At 42.5% G+C, this 22,101-nt stretch overlaps 1 protein-coding gene across 1 annotated transcript in view; it reads left to right on the top strand.

Annotated features, from left to right (window-relative positions):
* Positions 1-22,101, top strand: part of TMEM132C (transmembrane protein 132C) — a 201,797-nt gene that overhangs the window by 47,790 nt on the left and 131,906 nt on the right. The window contains exon 2 of the mRNA XM_027652327.1: positions 11,142-12,030. Within this exon, the coding sequence (XP_027508128.1) occupies positions 11,142-12,030 (889 nt within the window). The remainder of the gene's footprint in view (positions 1-11,141; positions 12,031-22,101) is intronic.

Raw genomic sequence — 22,101 nt, 5'->3', positions numbered from 1 at the left:
AGCAAGTAAAAGAGACTTCAGAGAGGGATTTCTGAATCATCTTCTCTACCTTAAAACAATAAAACAGAATTAAAAACACAGGTACATCATTCTTCTTCTACATTTTCTCAGTATGATTTAGCATTCTGTCAGGTCTGCTTGTGTCCCTCTGGAAGATTCCTTCTTCTGGATCTCATTCTTCCTCTTCTAGCTTTGACTTTCCCATTCTCACCCACTGGAGTGCTTTGTTCTTCCTGTCATTTCTTCACCCACTCACTTCTCTGCTGCACATAAACTGGGGAGCAGAGATTACAGAATGGCTGAAGTTGGGGGCTGGGGCTTGAGGACCCTCTTCCCTTCCACTTCTGCCCCTCAGTACCAGTAGCTATCAAACAGACCACCCAGTGGCTGCTCCGGAGAGCTGGGATGCTCCCACAAAGCATTTGAGCCAGGGCAGGATGCTTGAGGGGCAGCAATCTGGGGTTTGGGAGCAGCTGCTCACCCCGACATCCACTGGCCTTTGCTCTGTTAGCAGCAGCAGCCTGAGTGTGTTAAAAGCAGCTCTGAGAGGTGCTGTGACCACAATAACTCCAGTGCTCCAACCATCCCTTTTAATTAATCCCTGGGAAAGAAGGTGTTTAACCGGAGAGGTTTCCGCTTGGTTTCTGTCCCGCTGCTGTTCTGGAATGATGAGTTCCTTTGTGCTCCGTGACAAAGAATTACTTGGGGGTTAAAGGTGACACCGAGTTCATTTCCCGAATGGGCAAGGCTGTCCCCCACCCCCTCAGCCTCAGTTCTCAATTAATCTGCTCAGAAATCCTCACTGCATTTTTGAAATGGAGATGATTAGCAGGGTTGTAGCCAGGATATTGGGATATTCTGGTATGTTTTAAGTCACAGTTTGCACGCAGGCAACTATTTAAATACATGCAAGTATTAAAAATGTGTGTGCATTACAGCTGTTAATGTTCCAAATTCCTCCCTGGAGGAGGAGGATGAAGTTGAGGATAAGTGTCTGCTTTCATTCTTAAATTAAAGGTTCGTATAAATAGTAAACTTCTTTTTTTTTTCAAGAAGCAGTTAGAAAATATCTTTGGGGCTGGGACATTGCTGGTATAGCACGTAGTAAGTTTTCTTTTATGGAACTTTAATGATTTATACCAGTGGTGAAACTGTTCTAAGGGTGAAAATCTGCAGCTGTTAAAGCTAATCCAAGTCACTACTTCCATGCTTGCTCTTTTTCTCCACAATTTAGATGTTTTACACCAAATTTGCATAGATTCCTGGAGACACCAGGTAGTGAGGTTGAAGGACTTAGTTACCACTCGGAAAAGTTGTCAGACTAGTTTTGCTAATAACGTTGTTCTTCCTGTGAAAAATAAAACTCTCTCAAGACCCTAAGATAAGAAGCTGAAAGGTTTATTGAAGGCAGTTGTTTAAAACTACCTCAAATCCAAGTCACGTTCCTCTCAGCCATTATCAGTGCTCTTGTGTAAATGTTCTCATTATGATGACAGGTCTAAGGAAAGTGCTGTTGAAGAAGTGAAACTGCTCTCCAGGAGGGATTTTTCTCTGTCACAGGTATCTGAGAGTTGTCTCTTGGAGCATGGAAGAGTCTCAAGTGTGTAAACAAACTCCCAGAGAATCCAGGTGGCAGTTGGGACATTATTGGGCCTAAAGGTGATTCTGATCACCCCTTTTTACAGGATACCACATAATGCTAAAAGCCTATTTCACTGTCTCCAGTGGCATGTTTTCAATACATGGTCTTAAAGAGAATTATTTCCCAGATGTGACATCCAAGTTGGGAACGCTTTTCACAGGTCTGGAATTCCTGTTGCTGCAGGATATTCCTGTTGGCTGGAATGGGATTGTTGGCTGTTTACAAGAGCAAGTTTAAATTGTCCAGCCTTTACAAAAATCATGCAGTTTCTGACATGTGTAAAGGACGTTTGGAAATGGAAGGATTGTATTTGTGGTAACAACATCAAACGAGTCTAAAGATCGCCGATTTCTCTGCTTAGCTTTGATAGGAACTCCAGGAAAACTCCATTTAGTTACACTGCCTCAGTTCCCTATCTAGATGATGGGAAAAATTATTCCATCTGTTGTATATTTAATTGCTGAGGTGGGATGACAGGTCTGGAAGGTGTTTATTTCACAGTAGAGTCCAGGACCCAGAGAATACGAGCCCTGAGACGTGAGTTGCCAGTTATGAACGTGTCAGGATGTTTGCTAAAAGTGTATTAGAGACCCCAGGGAAAGCCTGGTTCAGGTCTGATTGTAAGAAATCATTTTTCTTTTCATTTTCAGCCTTGAAATTACTCACTGCCAGGTTATACCTGACTCTTTGAGTAATATCCTTTGTACTTGTGTGATGCAGAGCACAGTGGAGGCTGGATCTCAGCGTGGGGCTTTTGGCAGTAATGTGATATAAAGTCCTGTTGTTTATGTTGCTGGTCGGCTTTATTTTTAATTAGCACCTGTTTACAAGAAAAATAATTCTCCCTTTTTCTTTCTGGGTGGTAAGGGGGGAAACATTGTAATTCATTTATTGAGTCCTCTGTGTCCTCTTTCTACACCTAAGGCAGCTGAAAGCTTCATCCTGCACCGGTCCGAGCTCTGCTCACTCTGGGCTCTGCACTCTTGGTTCTTGTTGATTTTCGTGGCAGTGAAGAGTGCTGAGCAAATTGCACCCTTCAGGCTCTAGCACCCTAATCTCTTTTTAAACAAGGAGCCTGTGCAAAGCAATTTAATGTCTAAACAGTGAGTGCCTATCAGTGTCTGACAAAGACTTAAAGAGCAGAGGAAAGCACAGCGCTATTAAAAACTAGAGGAGACGACACAGGACGAGGAATTGATACAATGCCAAGGCCAGAACTATGTTTCATGTTTGTAACTTACATCTTATATGTCCCCACTTGAGTAATTTAAAACAAACCAAACCACCCAACTGTGATATTCTGACCAAGGTTTAAAATTTTGTGGGGATTTTGGTGAACCATTGTGTAAGGCTAAATTTGGTACATCCCCTGCAGAGAAGTGTCTTGCACATAACTGTACTCAGATGAAAATTAGGCCTCTTCACGAAGATAAACAGTCCATGTCTCTGAAAAGGTACTGGTTAAGTTAGAAAATCCTGACTGTATTGTCTACTTATTCCCCATTCTGTGACTTCCACTGGGCTATTTTTGGCTGCTTTAAAGGCACACACACAAAGACAGACAGACAGTGTTTTCCTTAGTCTTTTGTGTGATGAACTCAGTGTGTTTTTTAATCACAAGTCAATCAAACTGAATGATGGCTTCTCTCATTTCATCGCTGGAGAAACCAGGTTGCAGAGGTTTCCTATGGCTACCATATGTTTTTGATGGAGCTGGGAATAAACTGTGTTGTCCTAAATCCTTCTCTTCTCTACAGCTATCAGACAGGATCAGCTTAAGTGTTATTTGCTTTGGACTTCTGCTGCTGACACAATGAATGAATGAATGCAGAATCCATGGAGTTCACCACAATGAGGAAAAGGGTGTGGGAATGAAAGGCCATCATATGACATTTTACCTGCTGCACGTTGCTCACAGGACAATGGCATTTGCAGCTCCTGGCCAGCGGAAGAAAACTGGAATGGTGTCTCTGTAGAAGTTTTCCAAACCTTTTCCTCTTAACAAATGCTTTCAGTAGGGAAATTTGAGTTCCAGGTATTTATCTTTGATTCTACGTGGTAAACTCGCTTAAATAGGTCAGTTGGCCTCGGCAGTACAGAAAACTGGGAATGTCAGCACTGGGAGGGGGAGTGATCCTGGAAATCTTCACTGACCTTTGCATGTGTGCTGTTGTTTTACAGACTTTTAAGGTCATCAACCAGTCTGAGAAAACCGTTTATAGATTTCAGTCCTGAATGTCAGACAGCCTTTGACTAACACATCTCAATTCTGTGAATTGAGGGTATAGGGAAGATAGGTCTGCAATAAAAGGATATTTTGGAATTTTGCAGACAAAGGGTGGGATGTACAGAACTGCAACCATGGAAAATTGGAGGCTGTCACTGAAATGTTGGAAATGCATTTCCAATGTGCAGTTCTCTGAAAGTTTTCATTGTGTTTCCAAAATAGACTTTAAAGATTCTCTTTTCTGTTTGTGAAAAGGCTGTGCCTCACAAACAGCTATTTGTGGTTTATACACGTGTCTGTTGTGTTGGTAATCCTGAGGAAAATGGAACAACCTGACAGATGTTGGATAATGCTTTATAATGCAGAGGTCTAATCCTGGGTTCTAATCAATAAATACTGAAACAAGGAGTTTTACATGTAGTTAATGACATTACTATAGATGGTCTGAATCTTTTTCCAAACATTCAGATCGTCCTTTTAAGTCTGGATAAGTTCTTGACCTCTGTGCCTTCCACCCTGGCAATGAGCTCTATCATCTAATCACACACTGTATGAAATATTTTTTTATCCACTTTGAATTCCCATAATTTCTTTCCAGTGACCATCCCTTTGTTTTTGTGCTTTAAAGTGCAGAAGTTCCTCTTCTACCTTTGTTTACTCCTTGATTGAGGTTCTTGTTGTGTTCCTGACAGTTGTGAAGTGCCAGTGTTTTGCATCTGCTGGAGAAGAATGGGGGAGGTATTCACTTTCTGTACTAAATCCACAATTGTCTGTTGAGATTTAGTGAAGATCTGGGCTATGGTAATATAAAAAGGATAAATTCATTAAGGATATACTCTCAAAATGTGAGAGAAGCCTATTTAATAAAATATTATTGCAGTTTTTCATTTAACAATATACTGAATGAAATAAGTTAATCTGTCCCATTGAAATAAAATAGGAAATTTGTTCACAATAACTGATTATAGTGTCTCCTGACAAGCTTTGTGATGTGGTTTAATTGAACTCTGATCTAGGCTAAATAAGATTCTGCCTACATCTGGGCTTAAAATATGTCTGGTTGGTTACCAAGTCTGTGCTCCCATGTGTGTGAATAGGAATATACCATCCCATGTCAATCAATGAAACACTGCAGTTAAAACTTATCCTTGGACTTTGACTTTCAGTTTAATGAAACCTGGATTCTGAAAAGAACAGATAAAGTAATTTTGTCAGCAATCATTTATTTGATGGAATTGCCATCGCTGTGTTCACAGAATATTTGAGAACAGGCTGCAATTTCCCTCAGATGTTTGCTCTGTGGATTTCCTTGCCAGATTTGTTTCCAGAGTTTATTTTTAACTTCACAAATTGGTCATCATAAGCATTTGACACTTGACATTGACTGTGTGCAATTAGTCAAAGAGTCTCTCTGTTCTCTCAGAGGATGGTAAAGCAGGATCTGATGGGCAAACATGGGAAATACAAAATGTGGTTTCTGCAGTTACCCTGTCACGTGGTTTTCCAAATGATTTTTTGAATAGTCTTAGAACTATAGTTTTTAAGCCAGAAAGGAGTATGAGGCTCCAGTTCTCCCTGTATTTTAAGCAGTAACTTGTGCTGAGAAAAATGTACCTTTGAGGAGGGAATCCAGTTTTGATGAAAAGAAGTGAACAACTCATTGCTCCCTTTGTTGCAATATTTAATCAACCTCAGAGTTAAAAATATGTTCCCTATTGTGAATTTGAGCTTGTGTGGTTTAAGGTTCCACTCAGCCTTTCCAACAGCAAAATTCTCTTTTCTAGATGTTAAGAAAAAGGAACTTGGAGGGGATGAGAGTACAACTGAGGTCATTCTGAGGTCTAAGTGAATGTGTTTGCTGGGCTCTAGTTCTAAGCAAAATATTGATACAGAGATTTCATACACTGTGAAGTCACTAAATGTGGTGCTGGCATGGAAAAGTAAGGGAAAATGCACCAGAAAACATAGCTTTTGACATTTTCTGGTGAAGGAGATATCTGTGCTGATTTAGGTGCATCTTTCCTACTTTTATTCTTTCCCTATATTCCATATTTCCTGAGCTGGAATATGTGATTTGCTGTGCAAGAGCAGGACAGGTTTGTAGTGGAAGATGGAGTCACAGAAGAGAATTCAGGGATGGGGACTTTAGTGAGAGGGTGGTTTGTGTGACACACAATAAGGTCAGTCCCTGGGTGCAGGGGCAGATGGGAATGGTGTCCATGTAAGGAACAGGGATGATCTTTACAGCATTTGCAGGATTTTAGGGGGCACTGGTACTATAAATAATATTAAGTGGGTTTTTTTCTTAAAATTCTGGTGGCGTGGAACTCGAGCAAAAATTGAAATCAATATGGTAGCAGCATTCAGTTATGGCTACATTTAGGAATGGAGGAACAAGGTAGTGGGTAGAGCTGTTACAAAAGGAAGGAGAAGATTCTGCCTTGAAAGTTACAGAATTCCTGGTGGAAGCTTCAGCTGTGCTGCTGTGCTGGGGTAACAGGAGAACACAGAGGGATAGAAATCTGTTTACCACTATTCCTATGGTTTGTTTCCTGGAAGGAGTAATTATAAATGTGCCTTTGAGGGCCATACAAGGTGCAGAGAAAGCTTCTCACATTACTCCTCCTTTGCATGGGCAGATGTCTTCTGCTCCTCACTGACTTTCTCTGGCTCGGAGCCTTCTGGCTGAGGGGACAGGCAGATGGTTGCCTTGAAGGCTCAGTGGCTCATCAAACATCAGGCAGAGAAGATACACGGCCATTGGCCAGTAATCTCCCACCCACAATCTAAACCCTTAATTCCCAGTCCAAAAGAAAGTCGTTTCAAACCGAACTCATAAAAGAATGGCTTAAAAATATTAAGCTTTTATGACTCTTCCAGTGAATCCAGCACCCAGGGCTCCAGCTCCATGTGAAATACCCCCAAAGAAAATTCCTCTTACACTGGAATCCAAGAAATAATAATAATACAGATCAGAATTCAGTGTTTCACATCCAATGAACTCACTGGGTTGTAGGAATTTGAGCTGGTCTGTCACTTTGGAGCCAGTGATGTGCTTAACAGATGCCTGTTTGGGTTCAGATGAAGTGCTGCAGAAGCATATGATGCCAGAAGAAGGATTAAAAAGTCACCAGGCTGTTACACAGAAGAAGTAATTACTTGCAAGCCTTCACTTTTGTTCTTGGCTAATACTCGCTTTGTTTGATGGTTCTTAACCTTTTCCAAGCAGCACTTCATCCCTGGGTAGGTTGTAACTCCTGTGTGATAATGTAGAAGGGTAAAGCACTGCCTACTGCTGTAGTCAGAGTTAGTTTTCAGCACAGAAATGGTGTTTCTGGATTTCCTTGCTCACCCTGCCCATATTGATTTCCATTTGAGTTTGTAAAAGCCCTCATGAAATGGAAGTTTTACTTACTTGGACCCAGTTGGAAGGCCAACAACACCTTTAAGGATGAGGTTTTCTCAGAATTTTTATACCTTTGATCTAAACTGAGGAAGTTCAACTTCCATGGTGGAAGTTGCATTTGTATAAATATGCTTATAGCAGTTCTGTCACAGAGACCCAGTTCCATTTTACTGATACAGTTGTGCCCACATTAGAGGCTGGACTGGCATATGAATATTGAATATTGCTCCCAGAGCTGATACTGTCACTGAGAGATGGTTAAAAAAAGGTGTAAACTTGAACCTCTGAAAATGGGTTTCAGTGGTTGAGCAGAAAAAAAAGTTAAAAATGGAAAACTCTGTTCCAGAGCACTGATAGGCATGGCTGCTTTATTTGAAAGTATTTTTCAGGTGCACAAAATAAACTTATGCTTAATGGTTATTTAAATAAGAACTTGTGATTTGAAATTCAAAAAAAAAACCCCTTGGCATCTCGTTTAAGTAGATTCTCTGATAAATTAGAGAACTTTGAAACTGAGCTGATCAAGCATACAAAAATGTTCTCTGGAAACATCGGTCATTAATTATACCAGGGCGTGAAGGTTATTGGGTAGAGATGAAGAGAATAGAAAAAAATCCCTTAAATGATGGCCTGTAGTTGCTGATGCGCATGGTTGGGATTCTAAAAATAAAATGGACAATTTTAACTACCAATTTCATCAGTAAAAGGCTTAAAGTGCTTAAATAAATTGTCTGAAGTACAGCCATCACTGTAGAAATACAGGAATCCATTATGTGTGGTATGAAAGTGGGTGGAAATCTTTAGACTACAATAAAAAAAGAGAAGCCTTTTTTTTCTTTTTGCTGTCAGCCTGACCATGTGGGTTTTGCTGTTTGCATTCAGCCTGTTAAAGCAGAAGTTGCACGACTTTTTCTTAATATTGGGCCGAGTCCTACAGACCTCATCCCTGTGATAAACCCAGGATAAATGGAGTGCCTGCAAAAATGAGCCCACTGTCTGTCTGAGCATAATGTGCTCCAGCAAAAGTCCTGGGAATTGCAGAAAAACAGCTGTTTAGTTTCAGGCAGAGATCCTGACCAACAGCTCTTTGAAATCACAGGACTTGTCTCTGCAGCCTGCTGAGTTTATTGCTGTTTTTTGTGGCTCTGTTGAAACCAGAAGTATTCCCTCAGTATCAGTGGGGTCATATCCAGAGTATCTCTGCTCGTGGAAACACTTCAGCAAACTGTACCTGTGGGCTGAAGTCAGTCCATGCTTACCTTCACCAAAGAGTTTATGTCCTTCCCTTAAGTAGAGCTTACTGCCCTCTAATATTACAGGGCTCTTGGCCTGAGACACCTGATAAAGAAATTCTGATGAATCACTGAGTCAAATTCAGTAGCCAGACTGAGTGCTAAGAAGCTGAATTCTTGTCCAGCAAACCAGGGGTTTTTAAAAGAGTGGTGGTATCTGCCCTGCAAAACTGTCAATGGTTGCCCTTGGCAAAGGGCTGCAGGAAGGTGGCAAATCCCAGCAGGCTCATCCAGGGTAAGGAAAGGGGTTTAGAGAGGAAACTCCTGCAGCTGTAATCCAAGATCTTGTTCTGCTTCTGGATCAAAAGAACATGTAGGTTTTCCTGTTTCCTCGAAAGGTCCACGGTCCAAAGTGGATCTTCTTCTCATTCCTTATTAAAGGGTTATAGCACTTTGGAATAGAACCCTGAATAACAGATTAATATTTGATTCAAGTAAGGGGAAATCAATCAGCTTGGGAGGTGGTATTTGTAAATTCTTTTGCAGCAGAATCGAAATGTGTGCCAGGGGTTACAGACTTGCAGGATTGTAACAGTGTGCTAAACTGATGTTATATTTTAAATGTGATTCTGCTTGACAGAGAGGGTGTTGTGCTGGTAATTCACTACTTCTTTTTCTATTTTTACCTTTTTTTTTTCCCCCAAACTTTTGTCCAGTCATGGCAGTTTGCTCATTTATGAGAACTAATCCTACCAGCCTGTAGTGGTGCATGAATTAAACATGAGTGAACACATCTTAATTCCTTATTTCAAATTTGTGGCTGCTGTCCTTTGAGAGCTCTGCTTTCCCCCTCCTCCGTGTTTGTCTCTTCCCTTTTTTTCCTAATTACCTGACACCTGCCTTGCAAAGCTATTCCCTCTCCCTACACCAAGCAGTGCCAGCAACACTGGCATGTGCACACTCCACAGGATTGCAGTGGAGTTGTCTGTCAGCAGCAGTCCTTTGGTGTCATGACAGATATCGATTGTTTATTTCTTACTTGAAAACATTTAATTAAATTTGACTGTGTAATTAGCCTGCCAGCAGCCAGACATGCCAGGACAACAAATATGATCTGCAGAGATCCTGAGCTGCAGCCCTTTGTGAGGAAGCTGGTGAGAGTGTGTCTCTGTAGGGTGTTTTGGAGATTTTCAGGTTTTCCTGAGTTTCAGGATGAATCTGTGCATTCTGTGTTGCCCTTGCTTTTCTTCCTTAAAGAGCTGGACTTCCACAGAACCTTAAATCCTGATTCTGATGGGATTCCCCAAGAGCAGTGGAAGTGACATGTCTGAGGGCAAGCTCTGTTTTTAAACACTCAAGACAGTCTAGCTTTGGATTCATCATCATTCATTTACCTTCTGTGCCCATAGCTAATCCCTTCAGTATGAGTTTGGTGTGAGTAGTGTGACATAATGAACATGTATTTTAACTCCACTGTTATCTACACTAATTTAGATAATAAATTTTACTTTTCAACAATACCTGTCCTTAACCTTTTTAACAGGAAAATAACATTCAGGTCAAAAGGGATCTGATATTCAGCCAAAACTTGAAATTGGCCAATATGTTCTAATTTCTCTCTGTGTGCATCTTATATATTAGCACTTGTTGAAATATTTCTAGCCTGTGGTGTGCACCTGCATTGAAATAACTTAGAATGCTGAGGTAGTGTCAATATTAAATTATAGAGGTGTAGATAGACCATGGTGCCAGAAACAGTAATATGAGAGCAAGGTTTCTTCTGTGAAATGGTGGGGGGGAGGTCAGTCCTTAGAAAAGAAGTTTCTGGCTTTGCCCATAGAACAGAAACTCTCTTGGATCTTCTGACCAGTGTTCCTGCAGGGATGGTGATCAGCACTCCTTGGGGGCTGCACTGACTTACCCAACACCTTAAGAACCCTGTCACTGAACAGAAAGACAGGAGGGAAGTTTCTAAGTGGGTGGAAAGTTCAGAAGGGGGTGGTATGACCAGAAGAGAGTGGGGAAGGTGAGCATGTGGGTGTTTGGTTTTTTTTTTTTTAAAAGTCACCCTGTTTAATTGTGGAATTGCTTTGGGAAGGCTTTGACTTTAATTTGTCCTTAAGAGATTTGGTGTGTGCAAACTTACACAAGTTTGCTTGAAGTTCTGTTGGAGAGGTGAGACACCACATAGGAGTGACAAGTACCATATTTATTTCTCATCCAGGTGATAGTCAAAGTATTCAATGAGTATTTTATAGATCCACTGGGTATTAGCAAAGCACTGCTTGGTTCAGTCCAGCCATGTGAAAAGGCTGCTGGGACAAGCATTGCTTCTGCTTGTGAACCCTCCTCTGGGAGTATGAGCTGCAGACAACCCTCAGTACATCATCCATCTGACAAAACACTTCTCACAGATAAATGCAAGGTAGCCCTAAAGCCTGCATTGTATTTTCTTTAGTGAATGTAATGCAAAAAAAGAATTATCTACCTCTAAACATGTAGCTAACCTGTAAATCTTTGCACGAAATAATGCTTGTCCCTAACTTACCAGGTGGCTCCACTGAAGTTGTGCTAAATGTCCCTTTGAACCCCTAAGCAGATTTGATCTAACTCGGTCACCTTTTCTTTTATTAGTGACAGAATGTCGAGGGCTCTTGGACAATAATCAGAGATTTTCCTCATTGCCAACGTACCTACCTGTGAGCTATCGGATCTCCAACGCTGAGACGTCTTTCTTTCTCAAGGAAGCCAACCAGGACTTCATGAGAAATTCCAGTTTGCAATCCAGGGTGGAATCATTCTTCCCGTTCAAGGCCAAGAGGCCGCCTGTATTAAACGCCAGCTACGGCCCTTTCTCCGTGGAACAAGCCGTGCCCCAGGACCTCATGTTAACTTCCAGCTTTTTTGGATCTGCCAGCAAGTTTACTTACAACTGGAAACTTCAGGCCTACATCATGAGCAACAAAATTTACCCCAGCAAGCCCAAGGTGCAGGTGCTGTTCTACATCGTGGGCAGGGACTGGGATGACTACAGCACCACGGAGCGCCTGCCCTGCCTGCGGGTGTTCGCCTTCCGAGAGACGCGGGAGGTGCGAGGCAGCTGCAGGCTCAAAGGGGACCTGGGGCTCTGTGTGGCAGAGCTGGAGCTCCTGCCCAGCTGGTTCAACCCCCCCACGGTTGTCACGGGCCGTAAAAAGCCACCGGATCAGTTCGAAGGGAGCCCCGTGGAGCTTTACTACACCATCCAACCGGGAGACGAGAAGGGGGAGTGCACCCCTGAGGATATAAGGAAGGGAAATGCCATCCGTCCAGGAAAGGATGGCATGGATGAAACCGTGTCCCACCTGCAGAGGATTGGATCTGTCAGCCTCTATCGAGGCCAGGAGACCTCCCAGCTCACGGAGCTCCGGCTGGATGGTAACATTGTTGTCTGGTTGCCCTCAAAGCCGGTCAAACAAGGAGAGGTTGTGAATGTTTATGTGACGATTGCCAACAACTCCACGGTGGATCAGTTTGTGCTCAGGTACAGTGGGTTGTTTCTGCATGTTTCTAACCTGGTGGCACACAAAGGTGATGGGGACACGTGGATGAATCTTAACTGCTCTGAAGTTTGAAGGTTGCTCCACGTCACTGAAATATATTATTTTCCTCTTTGCATGGATTTTTTTTTTTGATGGATTGATAGCCTCCGTCACCAGGAGGCTTTTAACGTGTCCACCGTGCCCTTTATCACAGGCCTACAATGTGCAACAAGGTGTACAAAACACAGCAGTTTGCTGCTTTAGTGGGGCCATTTTTGTGCCATGGCAGACCCTGAGACATCAGAAAAGTTCTCTGCTTTACAGAGCTTTTAAAATCAGGTTTTTATTGCACGGGCATGGAGTTTAAATGTAGAAAAACTTCAATTACCTGCTTTTCTGTAAGTGCTCTGGCAGAACTTGCCTCTCCCACACACAGAGTGGTTTTGTTATGAGAGCTCTTTAGGGAGGGGTTTAACTGTCTGCTTGCAGTTCAGTAGCATTTTTCTTTGGCAAAACATCTACCCTTTAAAATAAGGCCCAGTATGTTTGATATTGCTCCTGGCTGAAAGGGGCTGTTAGAAGTGAGTGCCATTATTTTGGACAGGAGTGGGAACACAAGAACTGCCTTACTGGGTCAGATCACTTTCCTTTTATTTTCTTCTTTAGCAGTTTCCCTACCGATCAGATGAAAATCCTTTGAGGATGACAAAGACTGGGAAACTTGTTAATCACTGAAATATTTGATGTATCTTTTTTTTCCTTGTTACCAGGCTTTAAATTCAGTGGAAATTTCCACGGTGATAAGCAACAATTGCTCTTTAAAGCCTCAGGGAATCAAGAGTTTCCCAAAAGATTCTGCACATGAAAGTATTTATTTCTAAGGCTTATATGAATTAGATTAATACATAGTTGACAACTACCGAGGAGAATGGCCTTTAGAACAGGAAGTGTCGCTTGGCAGATAAAAGGCTTTTATTTGAAAAAAGGGGGATTTTAGTCATCCCAGAACCACTCTGGTGTTTGCAGCTTTGGTTAAATTGGCAAGATAATCTCCCAGACACCTGTTTACTGAGTGAAACCTCTGTGATAGAAGTATTTTCTGACGTTGTCGCTTATCTTTTATTGAAAATCCTTTTTCACAAAGTGGTAGAAACAGAATACTTTTCCACATAACAAGCACAGCTGTGGTGAAAAAGAAATCCACAGGCAGTGAAGTGGGTCTTTGGGAGAGGGGACCACCCTTTGAAGGTCTGTGCCACGCTCTTTATTTTCCTGAACACTGAGTTGAAGAGAAGCAGGGTTGTTTAATTCTGGGAATGTGTTTCTTTGCTCAGAAATGAATCTTGACTGCCTGGGCAAGGATATCATTTGCATGTTGAGAGGTCAAGAGACAGAGATGATAATGTGGGACATCAGTAGTTGCCTGTGTGACTTGCTGTTATGGACAGAGTGGATTTGCTTTGGTTTTGAGAACAGGTGACTGATGGATCTGAAGTGAACAGTCTTAAATTTATTGGTGGCTCCATGTCCTGAACAACCCTTCTGGTGAAAAGATTTACATTTTTGCTTAACATTACTTTGAACCAGACACAAGAACACGAGGCTGAAGAGACCAAGATTATTTTTTTAAATGGTTTTTTCTTGCTTCCAGTGGGAAGGGGCAGGTGGTCGTTGTCTTGAGATGTAATACAGGGCTGACTGACTTTCTGACTGTACTTCCTCCTCTCCACGACCAAAGGCAAGAAAAACAATGTGAGATATTCCAAAGCAATCCTGGTTTTCAAAACTTTGTCTTGCAGGCGTGTTAGACCCTTGTATCTACCCAAGCTGTTGATCTGTGCAGTTGCAAAGACATCAGATGGAAGCTTTGCTCAGGGTGTACAGGAGATACAAGAAAAGAAGTGGGTTTAACAGGTTTCCTGTCACAGCAGCAGAAAGGGACAGCTGATCCCACTGGCAGCAGCTGTGTGGGATCCCATGAACTGTGTCTTTGTTCTCTTGGCTGTGCAGGTTTCTGTCACAGTTTTGGTGGCAGAGGGGACGGGCTGGCAAAGACCATGTGGAGCTTCCTGGTTCTGTGGTGGAAATCTGCTGTCTTCAAACTTCCAAGGTGTTTGGAAAGAGTATGGAATTTGACCCAGGAATCTATGAAGTGTCTGTGTCTTACAGATACAAAAGCCAAGTGAACAGAGCATCCAGGGAGTAGCAGTGCATATGCTGGCTCTGCCTGGGGGCTCCCTTAACCTTCTCTGTGGCCATTTGCCTGGGTACAGAGAGCTGTGTGCTCTCATCCTCTTGGGTTCCCAGCAGAGCAGTCCCTACATTCTGTGACATGCATTCACATTTAATCATCCTACAGAAAAACACACCACACATTATCCCCAGGCAGAGTGGGTTTGTTTATTTTCTGCTTCTTGTGTATTATTCATTGAGGTATTGCAACATGCAGTGCTGAAGCAAACAGCATGTGATCATTGCTTGGGGGGTGGGAAATAATAGCTACAAATCTTCTCTGGCAAAAGGGAAGTAGACTGGTCTAAATGACCTCATAGCCACAAATCATTGCAATTGTAACCATGTTCTTAAATCGTGTCTTAATTCAGGATCCTGTGACTATATCTATACATTTATCAGCCCAGGAACACCAGTAAAGTCAAAGAGAGTGACTAATATGGCAGGGAGTGGAGGGGATTATGCTCAGTAGCACATTAACACAGTAGGAGCACTGTGTGCATAAACACAGGTCTTCCCTTCTTGCATGGAGTCAGCACAGGGCTGTTGTGAAAGCAGTTCAGACAGTCCTGGCAGGTTATAGGTCCTGGTCACAGGCCTGTTCCTCTCCTGCTGTGTCACCTCTGGTGAGTCTTTACAGGTATTCTTTGTATGCAACACAGGAAATGCAGACAGTTGGTCAGTCCTGTTCCTGAGGGACTTTGATTTCATCTGATGGAAGGGGTTTCAGATTTGCCTTATGTTATCAACAGGAATGGGAATGGGAAAATCATGATAAAAGAACTGAAGAAATAGAGAAGGGGGAAGAAAATATCGCCCTGCTTTCCTACCATTGGCAAGGATTTCTGGGCCCTCAAAAGAGAGATGAATTATATTTTCTACTGACTGCATAGTAAGGAAAATTACTGTTACCTCTAGCAGTTGGTAAACTATGAACAGAAGTAGCATCAGTACAGGACAGAAAAGCAAAAAAACTAGCAATATTTAAAATGAAGATTATTTAGGTCTTCTGTGTCCTGCCCAGAACTGTTACAAATAGTTACCACTGGCTTGAGCAGAGCTACCATGATTGATTGTCTCCTCACCAGTTCCTGTTAAACACACCCTTCTCATCCGAGTCATCATTTTGGTGTATTGTCTGTAAGGATTAGAAAGCAAAATCCTCGGGGCATGACCCTGTTCTTGGATGCTTTTATGAGCTACCCTCGCACCCAGCAGGCTACAAAAGAGGGAAGGAATCACAACCACACCGAAAATAAGCTGTTCTTGTGGGGTTAACTTTCAGAAGGTTACACAGAACTGCATGTGATTGCTGAGATGCTGGAAGGTGAGGAGGAGGCTGGGCACTGGGGAGTGGGTGAGCTGAATGCATTAGGCAGCTTTGAAAAGGTTGCCCTGTGTGCATTGCTGGGTTTGTACTGGAGCTCTAAATACTTTCCCAGGTACTGCACCATTAAAGGATCCTGCCATCTATTTTTCATGGCGTGATGTGCCACATTTTGATCTGGCAGAGCACTGCACAGCACAGGGCTAAAGCAAAAGGTGTGGGAGTGCTGAGTCTTTTATGTCATTCTGCTGGGCAGCAGCTAATCTTTAACTCACTCTAGAAGGTGCTGAACCACCAGATAACCCGATTTACGGGAGGTATTGAGAAGGATAAGTAAAGAGAAAGGGGATGAAGTTGTTACATCCTGATTAGAGAAAAGAGGTGTAACACAGTGGTAATTTTTTTTTCCCCTTCAGGCTTCTTATTGCAGGTTTTTCAGTGCAGCTCCTTGCACCCGAAGGCATGTAGGTTGTAATCAGTGCTACTGAATTACCTTTGTCCAGCAAACAAATCAACCCAAGACAACAGGTAATTAGTAGTAATAATAAATCTACAGATTGGAAGAAGGATAAAGGATAAATGCAGTGAGGAAAGCTATTAAACCCATGAGCTGAGGCAGCTTTTACATGTCAGTTCCTAATGAGTATTGACAGCAAAGCTGTGTCAGGTGGTGCTGGGAAGAGCTGAAAACCTAGAGGAGGATGCACAGAATAGCCATAGAAAAGGCAGTTATGGTCATAACATCTCTGTACAGCTTGCTTGTAAATCTCAGTATTTCAAAGACTGGATTTTGTGGCCATAAATAGCCATTTTAGAGGAATTAGTCATGAAAAAGGGGGATCTCCAGCACTAACTCAGCCTGCTTTGTGTGGAAGACCTGTCTGAGCCTCCCTAGGGAGTGGGTAAACCTCTCAGAGGGGCTTAGCCCTGTCCTCAGCTGTTCTACCTGCTCTATGGAAAAGAACCAAAAGTGAGAACATTTTCAAGCAGTTACTGTTTAATTTTACATAGTGACATTTTAATCTTGCCTTATGATGAAATAGCTTTTACTGCCCTGAAATTTGCCTGTGCCTAATTGTTGGTTTATCAGTTTTTAGCTCTGCAGTGTGGTGAAATCATGGCAAACACCAGTGACATTGTAATCACCAACTGGGGCTGAAGGTAACCAAAACATACCAGACCTAAACCAAAACTGAGATCACTCTGTGTTTTGTGTTAACCCATAATTCAAGATGTATTATCCCAAGTACTCGTTTTTCACAGTAGGTGAAATGCTGTTTTTCAACTCCTAAATGAAGAGTGTGCTTTTTTATACTGCTTCATATTTAAAACTAACACGTAGTGAAATGAAGAGAGACAGAATAGTTTGATGCTTTTCTGGGAGTACATGTGTGTCTCCAGATGAGAAGAATTGCAACAAAACATTTTTCATTTCCTGTGCAGTTTTGCATCACTGAAATATTTAAAAGTGATTTTACTGCACAAAAGCATTTCAGCAGACATCTGAAAGGAGAGGAGTTTGAAGCCCTCAGACTTGCTTCTGTTGTCTCATTATTTCAAGGTACGTTTTTAATTGAAAAATTGAGCTATTTGATGGTATTGATGGGACCCACAAAGTCAGGTGCTAGGCCAGAGTTGCTTTGCAAAAGTGTTCAGAGCTGTGATTCATGGCTTGAAGGGGTTTTATATATTTCATGATGAAGGTTTATATACTTCATTGTCTGGTGTTTAGCCTTGTGAAACTTCAGTTCTTATTGATTTTTTTGTTTGTTTTATTTTCCCTTCTACAGAATGGTTAGTAACAATTCAGCTACAAATCTACAGTGGAGCAGGTTAATGAAAGAACAAATGGTCTTTATTGTGCGCTAATTAGGAAGTTAAGAGACTTAGATTCTCTTCCTACTCCTTACTCCTATTCAGGACTTACTGTGTTACTTTAGACATATCACTTCATCCCTGTTTACATTTTCACCTTTTTGGTTTGCTTGTTTGTGCTGTTCACGTTTCAGGGAAGAATTCAGGACCCTTCTTTGTGTGCACATTCAGGACAGGGAATCTCTGCTCCCCGTGGGGAATCTCGGTATTACATAACACAAGCGACAGTAAATCATTCAGAAGTCGTTTCACTGTGGGGATTATGTTTTTTTTGCAAGTACTGAGGTATAACAGCACTTTGCAAGTTGCTTTGTTAAGATTTGTCCTAAATAAACTCATAGCTGTGGTGCTATCAGCTTTTACATTCTGCTTCAGTAAGCAATGGGGACAGTCTGCTGAAGCACTAATTGCCATTTACTAGAGAACATGACAGGCTAACAGTGAAAAGGTAAATATTTCCCAATATTTAAAAAGCATTTGTGATGTAAAAAATCCTTCCTCAAAGAAGAGAATGTGTTAATGCTATTTTGAGAGGGCAACATCACACTCCAGTCAGTTTAATTTCATCAGCCCTTAGCAGGCACTTTTCAGGGACAGTGGTGTCACACCAGAGGCACCTGGGTCCTCCAAACAAATGACTCATTCTCAAAACTGCTAAGCTGGTGAGGATGTCCTTCAGAGGGAGACTGAGAAAGGTGCTTCTCACCAGCACAAGTGAAGGGCTGAAGAGCTCACTTGAGTCTGTGGTAGCAGTGAGTCAGGTTTAATAAAGTTTTAAAAGGAACTAATTATTAACTTGAAATTGAAGCCACCTAGAAAAGAGAAAGCAGGCACTCTCCCCCGACTGCTTTTAAATGCCTTCAAAAAACCGTGGTGCTTGAGAAACCTTCTGAACAATTCTATTGATGTCTCCAAAGCAATGTACTCCTTAGGACTGAGAATTTATTGTTAGAAGGCTGATTCTGTGTTCCATACTTTGTAAATCATTTGCTGATTGACTAAGACTTGAGTCGCTGGAGCACAACTTTGCAACCAGTGAACCAGGAGGAGACTTTAGACCCCAGTAGGATCAGGAGTACTCTATGGACTTCAGCACTACTGATAATCAATCCCTTTTGAAAACATCCTTAAAACCTTCATCAGCTGCCTGTAAAGAGGAATTCCTATAATGAAGAAGTCTTACAAGAATTTACTAAAAATTGGTGGTGTAATACTTGCTGGAATGTTCTTTGTCTTGTGAAAGCAAATGTTTCCAAAGTCCTGGTTCTGTGGGTTATTTGAGCCAGATCCAGGACTATCTCCACGTGACTGTAGACAAACCTGAACTGTATGTAAATATATATATTTATAACTATAAAATGCATTTGGACTTTTGCACTTCAGGTTTGTACGTTTGAAAAGTTCCCCTAATATTTTGATTGGAAAAGTAGAAAGAATCGACGGGGGGCTATTATGGGGTCACAGAAATGGATGAGAACAAAATTATTGCATCATCAGTCAGCCAGAGCATTGCTGGCTGGCGATGCTGCTTCCCGTGCTGGAGCTGAGGGTGGGGTTAATCTTGGCAAAGGCTCGTGCATACCGGAGCTTCAGAAACTCCATGTTGAGGTATCCTGTTAAAATTCCCTCTTGTAAGTAGTTTCCCTTCCCGTTCCCTTTAGTCTCGCCAGACTAGTGAAGTCATTCCTGGCTTGTTTTCCAAGCACTCTGCCGCACGTGTTCCTGCTGCCAGCGGGTGCCTCTGGCTCTTGTCCTGTCGGAGTCGCTGCTCTGGGTGCCCCGTTGTCTCCTGCCAACCTCTGCAGTGGCCCGGGCGACGCTGCCCGGAGATAAGGAGATAAGACACTGCTGCTTCATCTGTGTTTAGGCTGCTCGGCACTGGCGTGACTCGAGTTACAGCCGTTAATTAAATCCTTGGTTCTTTGCCTAATTAGGAACAATGGTGGCTCGTTATAAGATCACACCGCAGAAACCCCAGTCCTCCCAAACCAGCAGCAGGGAGGGAGATTTCATTCTGCTGGGAGTGGGGTTTAGTTGAACCAACGTAGTGTTTTCTGGCTGTCTGAAAAAGGCTGTGATCTGATGGGTTAGGGAACCTCCTGGGAATCCTCGGTGTGATTATCTGACAAGCTGCTGGGTACCAAGGCCCCTGTAAGCAAGACAGGGTGTGAGCCTGTGGGTCTGAATGGAAATGAGTATCCCTGAGAAAAATTGCATGACAGGGCTTTAAAACCTTAGTGCATCTGTTAGAGATGTAAAAGCACTGGTGCCTTGCTGGAATCATACTGGGAGGGACATCAGTATGTCATAGCTCCGGGCTTGGAGGGAGGAGGAGTTGGGATGGGAGGATGAATGGGGAGTAATCCAAGAGTAGGCGTCTGGGCTAGAAGAACTGTAAGATCTGATGGGTTTATCTGTATTGTTTTATTGGTGCTTGTGGGGCTCATTATTTAAGACAGAAGCTGTCAGATTGATTGAAGTTTCTGTTTTGGCAGACTGCTGCTCCTCACTCATGGCAGCACACACACAAAGAGCTTAAATTGTTTATATATTCTTACAGCACATTACAGTTAAAACTTCCACACAAGGCGTGAGGATGGTGGAAGTGCTGCTCTGCACGTAGGAGTTAATTTCTACACAACACTGAGCTTTCCTATAAGCTATAGAATGTTTGACTCCAATTTTTGTCACTGTTTCCTTTGGGACCCCATTGGGGTGCTCTGTATTTCCTTGAAATCCCACCCTGCCCAGTATGTGCTGTCTCTTCAGGGAAGTGTGTGCTGCTGTGTTTGGTACTCTCTTGAAAACAAAGTTGCATTTCTACAGATTTCTAGTGCACAGAAAAACTGATTAATTCATAGTTTAGATGAGACTGGGTTAAAAGAAAATTCAGCATTTTTTTTGTTTGTTTGCCTGGTTCCTGGTGTGTTACAAAATGTCTCTATTAGCAAAGCTGCCAGGGGGTTAATTTGCACTAACAGCCTAATCATCTCCAGCAACATCATTTTAGGTTTTCATATTGCTGCTTAGATCAGCAAGACTAGAGAAAAGGAGATTTGAGAAGTAACGCATGTCTTAGGAAAAAGGAAAAATGGGGGAAGCACTTCAGACAGAGCCCTGTGCATCCTCAGCTGTCAGGCTGCTTAAAAAAACCCTCTTTTTCTTTCAAGTTCTGGCTCTAAGATATAACCCTTCATTTCCAAAGTGCCATGAGACTGAGCACTTTGTACAAGATAGACAGGCTCGTTGGAGGGAATATCTGCTACTTACCAAAATTTAGAGCTTGATTCCTCAACCTCCCTGATTAGTTGTTAACCTTAACACATAAACAGTTGTGGATCACGGATCACAACTTGGATTTTTGCAGATAAAAGAGTGCCTGACAGACCAGGCCATCAAGTCGTGCTTAGTCTTCCACTCACCCTGCAAGTGCTGGGGGAGGCAGTTCAGCCCTGCAGGGGATCCCTGAGGCACAAACGTGGTTGCTGACCTGCCTGAGGGGATTCCTGATTTGGCACACTGGACATTTGTGGATCCTATTTTGAGGACACGAAATTTTCCTATGGATTGCATGGCTGCTTACTCAGGACTCTAAGCTTTGCTATAGCTTTTAAAAAATAAGGTGCTGTGATGGTACTTGCTGGAGTCACTGAGTCACTTGTTGTGCCTGGTCTCAGCAGGTTGTGCAAATACCACCAGTAGCAACACAAATATTTTTCTGCTTGAGGTTATGTATAGCTTAGAAAAAACTCTGGTTGCATGGAGGGGAAACACCAGCCCAGAGTAGGAGCCTGTCACTTAGGAATGTACCCAAATTTAGTCCTCTCAAAAGTAATGAGAATATTCACAGGCTTTAGGCTACTTTTTATTCCTCTGGATTCAAGACATCCACAAGAGACCATATTAGCAACAGCTTCTGATTTTCTCTTCCCTAGCAGCCTGATTTCAGTTTTCCAGCAGAAAGGAATGACCAAACCATTTTTTTTGGTAGGTACTTAGTCTTTGTTGGCTGTGTGATGATGATTGCGGACAGTGTACAGCTACATGTGTTGTCATATTGTTTTTTTTGAGACAGAAGATGGTAAAAGGATGGTGTTAAAGTTATAATTCATTTGTCAGTTCAGTGCACTGTGAGTGGAACAGAGCTGGTCCAAGCAGAGGCTCAGAGCAAACACAAAGAGCAGCTGGAGGGTCATAAGTCAGTTGTAGGATCAGGAGGGTGTCACACAGTCTCACAGGTAACACCATGGCAGCATTCAAAGGAGGGGACTTGGATCCTTGGCACTGGACTTTGATTTATTGGTGGGTACTGCTGTGCTGCTGATGACATGAGAAAGTGGTGATTCCAGACCCAAGGGGCTCAACTTGGCAGCAGAGTCTCTGAGGGGAGGAACCAGCAACCTTGTGCTTGGATCCATTAGAGGCTGAGCTGGGGGACACTGAGCTTCAAAGCAATTCCCCAGTGACTTTCCTGGTGAAGTGTCAGCATCTCAAATCAAGCTGTTCAAAGCCTTAGGAAAGGATATTGCAAGCAACAATCTAGCCAGGACAGAAACACATGAAGATGATGTGTAATCTCCATTTTCCAGACTCTAGGGTACTGCCTAAGAATGTTTCTCTTATCTGTCTGAGACAATGC

The sequence above is a fragment of the Corapipo altera genome, unplaced genomic scaffold, assembly GCF_003945725.1.
Source record: "Corapipo altera isolate COAL_440 unplaced genomic scaffold, ASM394572v1 67, whole genome shotgun sequence".
NCBI classification, from domain to species: domain Eukaryota; kingdom Metazoa; phylum Chordata; class Aves; order Passeriformes; family Pipridae; genus Corapipo; species Corapipo altera.
Note: the sequence above shows the minus strand (reverse complement) of the source record. Positions and strands in the feature narration are given on the sequence as shown.